This window comes from Halyomorpha halys, unplaced genomic scaffold, assembly GCF_000696795.3.
Source record: "Halyomorpha halys isolate HHAL.00 unplaced genomic scaffold, Hhal_1.1 Scaffold1324.1, whole genome shotgun sequence".
Taxonomy (NCBI): domain Eukaryota; kingdom Metazoa; phylum Arthropoda; class Insecta; order Hemiptera; family Pentatomidae; genus Halyomorpha; species Halyomorpha halys.
In genome coordinates, this window is record NW_027106083.1 from 182,043 (window position 1) to 194,032 (window position 11,990).

At 32.1% G+C, this 11,990-nt stretch overlaps 1 protein-coding gene across 1 annotated transcript; it reads left to right on the forward strand.

The window, feature by feature from the left end:
* Positions 1–5,426: 5,426 nt before the first annotated feature.
* LOC106689297 (putative ankyrin repeat protein RF_0381) lies at positions 5,427–10,383 on the forward strand. The gene is made up of 2 exons (XM_014434201.3): positions 5,427–5,504; positions 7,953–10,383. The coding sequence occupies exons 1-2, from the start codon at positions 5,442–5,444 to the stop codon at positions 9,822–9,824; spliced, it is 1,935 nt and encodes a 644-aa protein (XP_014289687.1). The 5' UTR covers positions 5,427–5,441; the 3' UTR covers positions 9,825–10,383.
* Positions 10,384–11,990: the final 1,607 nt, after the last annotated feature.

Below are 11,990 nucleotides of genomic sequence, written 5' to 3' on the forward strand. Positions count from 1 at the left end.
TTTATAAAGAAAACGTTACGGGAGGGTGAAAATAAAAAATAAAAAGTAGAAAAATTTTAGAAGAAGAAAGCGTGTGAGAGGGTGATGACAAAAGGTGATAGGAAGAATTAAAAATATATATGAACCAACGAATTATCGAATAACGAAGTACGGGAAGATGAAGAGGAAACGTAATATAGGTGGGGGGACGACAAATGTGTAAGAAAAGGTTTTAAAGATGAAATAATACGTTCAAAAGTGGGTGGGAAAAAAAAAATTGAAAATTACTTTTTTAATAAATTAACTATTTGTGAATATGTTAATGATAAGTTGTTCTTATCGGTTTTTAAGTTGACGGAAGAAGGCTCTAATTCGATATAGAGGCTTTCAGAGATGAGCCTTTTGTCATGGTTATGAACAGTAGCGAGTATAGACGATTTATCGAAATCGAAGGAATGATTTAATAAAATAGAATGTTCCGAAAGTTTAGAGGCAGAATGATTATGAGAGGAAATGGAATATTTGTGTTGTTTGATACGGTCTTTTATGAGATTTTTGGTTTCGCCTATGTAAGCAGAATTACAATTAAGGGTGGAGCAAGGGATGCGGTATACAACATGTGATCAGTGTAGAGGAGGGATAGTGTCTTTTAGTTTTGTATAAATATTAGATAGTGTGTTGTGAGGTCTGAAGGCAATACGGAGGTTAGGTATAGTAGAACGTAAAAGTTTTTGAATGTTGTCGGAAAGAGAGGGGATATATGGTAGTGATCTGTATAAGGGGGTAGAAAGGGGTTGTGAAGAATTAGATGAAGTGGCGAGACGATTTTGGTACGAAACATTTCTTGATCTCTTCCAAATATTGCATAAATCGAATCTTTATAAGACTTTTTTTTCCTCTTTTGTTCAACTTCAATATCATTTTTTTATAGTTTTAAGTTGGGTTAAGTCCCTTTTCTATGCCAGTACTCCACTAGGTTTAGTCCTTTCTCCTACTTTGTTCAACTTTTACCTTCACGACATCATCCACTCCACACACACCTCCATAGCAATGCTCGCTGAAGATACAGCTCTGTTCTCTCAACATGATGAAATAATAATCGCTAGAAACACTTTGCAAAGTCACCTTAATGATCTAGAACAATATTTCACTGAGTGGATGATTAGCTTGAACATTGAAAAATGTAATTCAAAAGTTTTTATTCTTCGAGATATTTTTGTTCATGTTCAAAGATTTATTATTGCCCGTTGAATAGCCGAACATTATAGAAAAATATTAGATCACATATAAAGTTATAGGTCGTAGTGGAGAACGACAAAAAATATCTAAGTTTGACGTTAAACTGGTGGGCGTATGTGCAACTATTTATCCTTTTCGCCAGTCCGATAACAGTTTTATTTTGGACAGAGGTATTAAGTAATTAAAAAATACATTAAATAGCCAATATTTGGGCTTTCCAGTTGACAAATTTAGAAATATCTGTTCTGAAACGAGCGATGATTAATTTCAAATCCAAGTAGGGTGGTAACTGTTAAGTGAAGCGTGTACCGCTACAGATATTTGTGTCTAAAGAAATGATGGAAATATATATTAAAAATGTGAATTAGAACTACAAAAAAGATGTGGACATCAAACTCAAAAGTTTATAGTCACATTTACTCTACAACACAAAACAGTCCCATCGGTTTACATTGATAATCGCCCTATACCACTAACAAACACTGTGTGAACTAACAATGACAGAAGATTGACATGGGGCCCAATCGTCAAAAAAAAAAGTAAAGCACAAAATTTCTGACTGAGATAATTATATTCTATACTACACAGACGTTGTAAATTATCCCTCAGACAGAAAATTGACGTATACAATAACTTATGTAATAAAACCCATGTGGACCTACGCCTGCCAAAAAGACATATATTCAAAAAATACAAACTTTTCAATCGCATTTTTTAAGACTGGAAACGAACCCACCGCTCTACCTTTCAATCGAGACCATTCACACCGACCTACGCATTCCGAGTGTAACGAAGCACATTTATATGACTTACTAACGGTTTCTGAAGAGGAGTAGGATGAGGGACCTCCTAGTGTAATCAAATAATTTACTTAACGTCAGGAGGATGCACCACTGACTCTACCTCATACCATACCTGAATACTACAGCTCATTTGCTGATTGTAAACTAGATTTACAAGTGAAACAAAATTGTAAAAATAAAAAAAGTTTGTAGAGAAAAATTAGATCGTTATTCCATTAGATATTAGATATTTATATGAAAAGGAGGTTGTGGTTGGAAATATGGTTGTGGCTTGGACCTGATAAGTCTCAAGGTCTAATGTAATTTTGAATTGGATTCTGAGCAGTGAGAAATATAAAATGTTAATTGACTGTTGCTAAAGTGAAGTGCATTGGTTCTAATAATATTTATTGTAACGGAGGGTTAAATATAATTTTAAACTTTTTTTTTTTTAATAGTTTATTTATTTATATTTACAACTGTATACATATATACACATCAAATAAATTTGCTGTAAGTGATATTATGACATGTGGAGAATCTACCCATTGATAGAACTCCAAAAACATTTCTAAAGGAGAATATCTCGAGGCCATCTTCTTTTCAGACGTCTAGGAGGATTATTAAGTAGTGAAGGAGAAGCCAGGTTAGAAACGAGTTGGTTTGGGTGGTTGGAAAGTTTGTTATGGAAGGATTGGTATCTGGTTCTGGCCAAATCGGCAACATAGGGGACATTGAGGTCCTGATGGATGATTTGATTTGTGACAAAGTAAGGAACATTAAGGATTTTACGAAGGATTTTGTACTGTAGGGATTGGATTTGAGAGGAATTAGATGGTTTAGTGGAGCCCCATAGCTCAACTCCAATTTAAAACTTAAATAATCAATATTAACATACCCATACTCTCGTGCCTATCACATGGTGGAGGTGAGGAAGATAAATAGGAAAAATCGAATAGAAATTAATCTATGCAACGTTAGGAGAAGATCAACAAATATTTCATATACCATTATACCATATATCATGAATTTTATTAATATTATTTTATAATATTTTTGTCAAATTTTAATTTTAGGTGTTTATTTCAATACATTTTTAATTTTGATAATGATATATTTAATGAATAAAATGGTATATGATATGATGTCTTTTTTACTCTAAATTATATCTGGAATCTCTGAAAGAAGGAAGAAAAATATTATAAAAAAGTAAGAAATAAGTAGATATATGTTTCAGTTAATGTGTTGTGTTGTTTCATAAATACAATATCTCGTCAGGCGCAATAATTCCTATACAAAAGTTGCACTAATAATATTTTGTAATTAGCTCCTTGCAAGTATTTATAGATTCAACAAAACCACAAATATAATAATGTAAAAGAAAGAACCAAACGATATATTTCAAGCGAATCCATATGAATACATAATAACTTTATTTTAAATTTAAGAAACTAAGGATGTTGAATAGATCTTAATACCGAATCTTCCCGAAGGCGTCAGTCTACCGATAGCCAGTGGTGGTGTAACATGGTAGAATGACGTCATCACTTCCTATCTATATATACTGAAGAGGCAAGCACAGTGGTCATTCCAGAGCTGATCGTCGCAGCGTCCTATAGGTGAGTCTGCACAGTAGATTGCTTAGTATAGTGTGACTATAGTTTGATGCAGTAGTATAGGTCTGTACGCTGTTTAGAACGTATGTAGAAGATTGTTCAACAACTATCGACCAGAGAACATATCTCTTTTGGTCAGTCAAAACATTTAGTCTAGGAATGTGTTGGAGAATAAATTGCATTCGGTTCTATAGCACCTTCTATGTTTGAGAGCGACGTATAATTTTCAGTAAGATATCTTAGAGAGTGACAATAATATTTAGACCTCACCGACTATTTAATTATGAACAATAATAAAACGTGTATTTAATATTATTTTATATATCAAACAGATACAAATAAAATATTTTTTAAAGAAGTTTATCCCTTTTGATTAACTTCTTTGGCCCAGATTTATGCTCCGTAGCTCATAATGCTCCAATTATATTTTTTGTAAAATCCTTTCGCTTTTTGAAATAATATTTCAAGTCCATAATATTGAATTAAGCATCGATGTCAAGATTTGACCACCTGCAATCTTTTATTTTATATCCATGTCGTAGTGACCATTTAAATCAGTAACAAAACCAAAATTATTTAAAATGTCGGACTATTCCCAGCGCTTTCTTCCTGATTATATCCAACGCCATCATTACTGGCTGACACTAGTCCTATCTTCTATTTATCATTGAACAAACCCTTTTGTTTAAATTCCTTTTGTAACTTTCTCAATCAGTATCTTCTGTACACTTGGCCGTGATAGATTGGTTGCCCGCAAATGATAAGAAGTTAAGCATTATTAATTTCCTAATTTAAAGAAATTATTTTACTATTAAAACAAAATTTTCCTTTATCTCAATGCTTCAATTAAAAAAACTAATAAATTGTATATTTTAATGATTGCATATATTTGAACATTGATTGCTCTGATTACAATCTGCTCTCTTATTTTATTATTACAGCGTTAAATTGTCTAATTAATATTTATTTTCATATTATGAAATCAATAATTTACAACAACTTTAAATAAAACTTAACGTTTTATAAATTTAAGAAATCTCTCAACTTGAACAGCTCCGATGAAGCACTACAAAGTACTGCAAAGCGTCGGCAAATTAATAGCTGTAAGCTATTTTTGTTTCTTTTGATCGCACTCCTAAACTTTTTTATTTTTATTTTGAATTAGACGTATTTCAAAGACAGTACTTTAGACCCAGTTTACCCTCTCGATAGAGGTCTCCTGCAGAATGTCCCAAAGACAGTACTTTAGATATAGTTTACCTTCTCAATATAGGGAGATCTCTTGCAGACTGTCCCAAAGGCAGTAGGCATGGCTGTCATAAAGTAACTAAGATGAATATTGTTTTATTTATATCATTTAGCTTTTACTGTATTCTTAAATAATTTTAAATCCAGTTTCAAATGAATGTTTACATAACATTAGTATATTTTACTAGGTCAGGTGTGCCTTTTCTAAGGAAAGCAACTACATATTTAGCTCACTTTGATAATGTTTGTTTGGATGAGTTAGAAATAGTACAGAAGGCTGATAAAAGTTAAATATGATAACAATATATTATGAATTCATTATTCAATAACTACAAATATAATTATAAATATTCAGGATTTCAAAATTAATTTCTCCAGGTTTCCCTCAAAACGTTACTATCAACTCTGTACTAAAAATTTACAATCAGCAGCTGAAAAATTCCTTAATTATGAATTCTTATCAATATGAATAATACAATCTAAATTGTTAAATAAATATCAGGTAATAGTATTTGTTTTTGTTAATTAATTTTTTATATTTTTTTTTCAGAAAGTTTTTTTTCATGACTCCAACAACATGAGTGCCAACAAGATACACTTTTTCATCTTGCTGCTAGCTTCTTTAGTAGCAGCCTCATTGGTAAGTTCAACCGCAACAAAATATCTTGGGTCTACTGCCAGATACTCAGAGGTCGACATCCTGGGCCTCAGCCCGAGTTGAAGGACCAAGATTATTTTTGTATATAAATTTACTATGAAATATATATTGCGTAATCATTATGTTGCAGCCATATCAAGTTTGCATGCTTGGTTTCCATTGTGAATTCAGTTTGGCAGGAGCAAATTAATTTTTTTTTTTGTACACCTGATTTTTCTGCACGGTTCTGTACACTTATATTCCATAAAACAATTAAAAGGATATGTAATAATATTAATAAAGCTTTATCTGCATCAGTATTGACAAAAGGCACAGGAGGGGAGGGGAGGGATTTATAGTAGTTGGCTATAGCAGGATAGATATACAAAACATGGATAAATATACAAAAACAGAGTCATCACAACCATACACTGAAAGGAAAACTCAAAACTAAATATTCCTTATAACATTCCTAGATATGAGCTAGCAAGTAAATTAAATCTGTAATATAATTAAATTAAAGTATAATTAATTATCATTAGAAATGAACCATCAAATATTTCATGCAATATTTATATTCATTAAATCAAACCATTGCTATGTTTTGTAGATATTTGTTCCTAAGATTTTTGTTGATAATTTCGTGTTTAGGATTTTTATTTACTTTTTTTTACCATTTTACCTAACTTGATATAGTCCCAACATATTGATGTAATCTATTTAAAATTCGAACTTTGTATCAAATATATCAATCAAGAATGAGGTACTTACACTTAAATTGAATTAACGGCTTTCTCTAGGTTTTAAAATTTAGAAAAAAATTTATTTGTGTTATCAGAAAACTTCTCAAAAACTAACCGCATTTCCATAATTTTTCACTTCTTTGCTCACAACTCCAAAACTAAACACTATATGGAAAATTATGTACCGCATTAGTTAAAGTGGTATCCATTTTATTATAATTATAATATGGTAAGAATATTCCCAACTTTATATTATTTTGGACCAGAAAGTAAGTGTTTAATTATTTTATCGTTAAATCTTGACTGACACTGGATTATGTCAAAACTTGCTCTAGATGCCACTTTCTTTTTGTTACCTGTTTATATATACTTTGGCTTTTTATTTAAGACGAAATATATTAAAAATATGCTGTGAGTCAATTAAGACGAATTCATCCTTTTTGTAGAAATATGTTCAAAATATAAAATTATATTCAATATATATTTTTACTTAAAAAAAGTGAAATTCATACATTTATAATTAGTAAGAACTAGATAGTAAGGGTTAAAACTTCATATTATTACTAAGGATCATAATTTTATTTCATATAAAAACAAATTTTGCGATAATATTAAACATATTATACTTAACAAATGTATTGTAAAAAATAATTTAAACAAAAACGATTTTATGCAAATTAAATGCATTATACAATTCTATACAAATCAATAAATTAAACATGATTATTAAAAAAGTCTATGTAATGCAATAATTTCTAAAAAAAATTCATTATTCGCACAAAGGAATGATTAGTTTGGAATAGGGAGAGCACTTTTCAGGTTAAACACCTGGGCCGAAAGTTGTGGGACGTGTGAGAAAACCCTCCAAAATTAAAAATATCTAATTATGTTTTTACTAGTTGTTACCTTACGACAGCCATGCTTCCAAAAAGCGTGCCTAGTTTTTTGTAACTAGGAAGTGGAAAATAACGACACTGAAACAATAATTCCCCAAACCCGAAAGAAAAGTCACAAATCTCTCTTGTTTATACCAAATATAGTAATTTCTAGGAATAATTTGAAATTATTAATTCATTGTATATATATTTTTTTATTTATTTATTTATTGACATTTACAACTATATATAAAATACAACAAGCAAATTTGATCATAATGATATGATACAGCATGTAGAGAAACTACCCAGTAGTAGAACTCAAAAACAATATAAGGTCACGAGCCCATCTTCTTTTCAGGCGCCTCAGAGGATTGCCAGGAATGGAAGAGGAAGCAAAGTTAGAAACAAGTGGGTTTGGGTGGTTAGGGATGGTTTTTTTAGGTCTTTATGGATGGTTTCATTAGTAACAAAATAAGGAGCATTGAATATTTTACGAAGGATTTTGGATTGTAAGGATTGGATACGAGAGGAATTCGAAGGTTTAGTGGAGCCCCAAAGCTCAACTCCGTGTGGGTCTTATTATTGTCATGTTGATCAGTCTTTTGTAATTTAGTATATCTAGTAAGTGCTGTAATAGTCGAAATCTACGTGCAGTTTCCTTTGTTTTCAGTCTTGTGGATTTATTGTATATAAAATCGAATTTTCGTCGTTGGTACCTACATTTACACATTACATTGTTAATCGTTTAAGGAGTAATAGAAATTTGATATTATCACTAATAACCTCGAATGAGGATTATAAAATTTTAACTCTAAATATTTCATTTCCAGGGAAGCAGTGACGATTTGGCTCAGGAACTGGAGAAAGCTGTGACTGAGAACAATGCCAGTGCAATTATTTCCATAGCCACTAAAGGGGGAAATGTCAACGGATCGACTCAGTCCGGGGACAGCCTCGTTCACTTGGCAGTGAGGACTGGCAGCACTTCCTCTATAGCGGCACTCGGGTCCCTGAAGGCAGATCTCGAAGTCCTTAACGCTGCTGGCGCTACTCCTCTGGAAGAAGCTATTAAAAATAATAATATTCAAGCTATCAGGGAACTTATATCTGCTGGAGCAAACATTAAAAAGCTATTGTCCGGGCGTAACACTTATCTCCACATCGCGGCTGCTGAGGGCCAGAACGAAGCACTGCAGACCTTACTGCGGGCAGGACTAGATCCTAACAAAATGAACAGTCATTACAACACCCCACTAGAGTTGGTTGTCAGAGCGGGCAATGTTCAAGGCGCGGAGATCTTACTAAAAAGGATGGTTAACACCGGTACACGAACAGAAATGGAAGAGGATCTTCTAAACATAGCTCTTGAGCCATCGAATGTAGATATGTGTAAAGTATTCATAAAATATTCTCCATATCTCAGATTCTACTTTAATAACACGTTAGTTCACTTGATAATCCGCATGAACAATGCAACTGAAATGCTCAAAGTATTAGAAGGTCATAAAGTGCCACTTAACATAAGAAACCTAGATGGCCTCGCACCTTTACATGTAACTACCGATCCATCTGTCGTTAGTAAGCTACTAGATTTGGGTGCGAGTGTAAATTTTACAACAAAATATGGTAATACGGCTCTCCATATAGCTTCGGCCAATAATTCTCTTGAAGTGGTAAAGGTCCTAGTTCAACGTGGTGCAGGGATAAATATACAGAATAATGCTGGTGTCACTGCTCTCATGTTTGCTGCAAATAATACCAACTCGAACATATTAGTTACTTATCTATTACACAGTGGTGCAGATCTATCTCTCAAGACCAAGGGAGGTCGCACTGCGCTTCACTACGCCGCAGAAGGGGGCTGTAGTGAGTGCGTACTAACGCTGTTGGACAATGGAGCAAAACTGGACAATAAGAATATTTTCGGATTCACTTCTCTACATCTGGCTGCACAAGGAGGGCACGTCGGTGTAGTGACCTTACTGTTGGACCGTGGGGCAGATCTAACCGCTAAGACTGATAAGGGATCTACTCCACTAATGATGGCATCATTATATGGCCATTTGGATGTTGTTAAAATTCTAGTTGGCCGAGGGGCGCCTCTAAATGATAAGGATAACGATGGAATGACCGCCTTAGGCCGAGCAAGTAATGAGGATATAAGAAATTACCTTAAATCAAAAGGCGGGATTGAGTGTGCATTAACGTTATTGAATAAAGAGGAGAGCTACGCACACACCTCCTTAAATAAGGCGGCAGAAGAGGGGCACATTGGCCGAGTGAAGGAGCTGTTGGACTGTGGGGCAGAACTAACACCTAAGAGTGATGTAGTTGATGCACCACTGATAATATCATCACTGAGTGGACATTCCGATATTGTTAAGCTCTTAGTTGAACGAGGGGCACCTCTCAATGATAAGGATGAAGATGGATACACAGCCCTACATTATGCAATACTAGGAGGGCACGTCGGTGTAGTGAAAGAGTTGTTGGATCTTGGAGCAGATCTAACTGTTAAGAACAAAAGGGGCGATACTCCCTTGATAAAAGCAGCAAATGAGGACCAGTTGGCTATTGTCAAACTCCTAGTTGATCGAGGGGCGCCTGTAAATGATAGGAGTAACCATGGAGGAACTGCTTTAACCTATGCAATCAGTACTATTATAAAAGAATACCTTAGATCAAAAGGCGCAGTTAATTGACGTCTGCCAATCGCTCATTTACTGTTTTATAAAACACTCATATAAATTGTATTAAATAGTGTTTCATGAATTTTGTGTGCTAATACATTAAAATGCTTTCCTGGTTATGCAAACAAAAAAATTATAAGAGTTTTGTAAAACAGAAAACACTCTTATCAGTTTTATTAAATATTTTTTCTTAATTTTAGATGAACTTCATGTCCGTTCCAGTGCATTCCTGGTTCTGTAAACACAATTATTAATGTTTTATAATTTGGTTTTAAAAGACAAAATATTTTATGTTTCTTTTTTCAATATATTTATGTATTTTACTTTTATTTTCATGTCATTATTATTCATCTCCTTATTTAATATTATTCGTTTTAATTTTATTTAAATATCTAATTAAAGATAGAGAGGTGTGATGGCACATATTAGTTAAGTTTAAATGTTTTCGACACTAGATAAGTTAAGTTATTGGTGATGTGCAAATGGTACCCAATCTTCAAAACAATAAGTTTAAGTTAATTTCCTCCTTTATTTTTTCTTTACCAAACACAAAATAAAACCTTGAACTGTTGATATTTATTTCGTTTTATACGTTATTTTAATAATAAAATTTTAAAAACATTTGTTTTATTTGGAAATTTTTCAACAGAAAATATGAGTCAGCAAGTAACTTAAATCTATAATATAATTAAATTGAAGTGCAATTAATTTATCATTAGAAATTAACCATCAAATATTTATATTATAGATTTAACTGATTGCGAGTCATTGTTATGTTATGTTGATATTTGTTCCTAAGATTTTTGTTGATAATTTCGTGTTTAGTGAGTTTTTAACCCCACTTTACATAACTTGATATAGTCCCTACATATTGATGTAATCAATTTAAAAATTCGAACTTTGTATCAATAATTGTATTCTTAGTTTTTTATAGTCCCATATGCTTTCCTTATTTTAAAACCTCTTAATTATATTAAGGAATGCACTCATGAAATAAAATATATATAAGAAATTTTGATTATTAGTTGAATTAAATGATTATACAGGCATTGTATATATAATGAGGATATAAATTCCCAAACGACATAAGTGTTATTAATGAGATCTTATCATCAACGTTTTGTACAATATATGGAGCTGAATGGATCATTGTTAATTCTTTAGTAACATTTGACGGACTCGAGTCTATGTTAAGAAATATTTCTACAATATTATGTGCTAATAAGAATAAATTAAAGAAGATGAGTATCCAATTTTGAGAATTAGAAATAAAAAACTTTTTTTTTAAGGAATCAAGAGCGTTTTTACGATCCTTAGTTTGGTCATCCTGAAGCTTGGATACGGTTATCTCTTTTTATTTAACATTGCCTGGCTTCCTCGTTGCAATATTCAAGAGTTTACGGTTTAATTGCTTGAAGATAAATTGTTTAAAGTAAAAAAAAAAAATTTAGAAAATTTAAAAACACAAGTGTATAAAGTGAGTATGTGCATATTCATACCAAAATAGTAAATAAATAAATGCAATAAAAAAATAATATAATGTAAAATGTTGAACTAGGATATAATAATAGCATGAAACAGTAGTAACAACCATACTTATATATACAATATGGCCTCACCAGGCTGGGGAGACCCCCCACTGAGAGAGAGAGGTTGCTGTGTATTCGGTATAGTTGACTATCATCTTCAATCAATATTGGCAAGTTTTTTCAAGCTAACAAAAAAATGCATTTTTCATGCCTGTTTGAAATGTAAATAAAACTTATAACGAATATTATTTCAAAATGAACAAACAAAATTAATGAATGAAGAAATTGTTTTTTAATAATACTCTTAATTTGAACGAATTTTAAAATTAATTAGACACCATGGCAACATAGTCTTGGGTCCAAAGAATTATATCAAAAGTGAATTAGAGAAATATGCACCACTATCCGGAAAGAGGGAAGAGTGTCATAGTAAGGAAGAAACAATTAACTAATTAGTTTGAAAAATATGCAGATAAAAAATACGTACAGAAAATATTCAAAAGGTTACCAGAACATTGGTAACGTTCAAGCGTAACACTCGTGAAATTATAAAGTTCTTTTATAACTGTGTACTGTGCTATGTATTGACAATCCGGGGTATTATTAAGGTGTTTCGTCATCTGCCCCTATACCTGGTCAGGGTATCCTT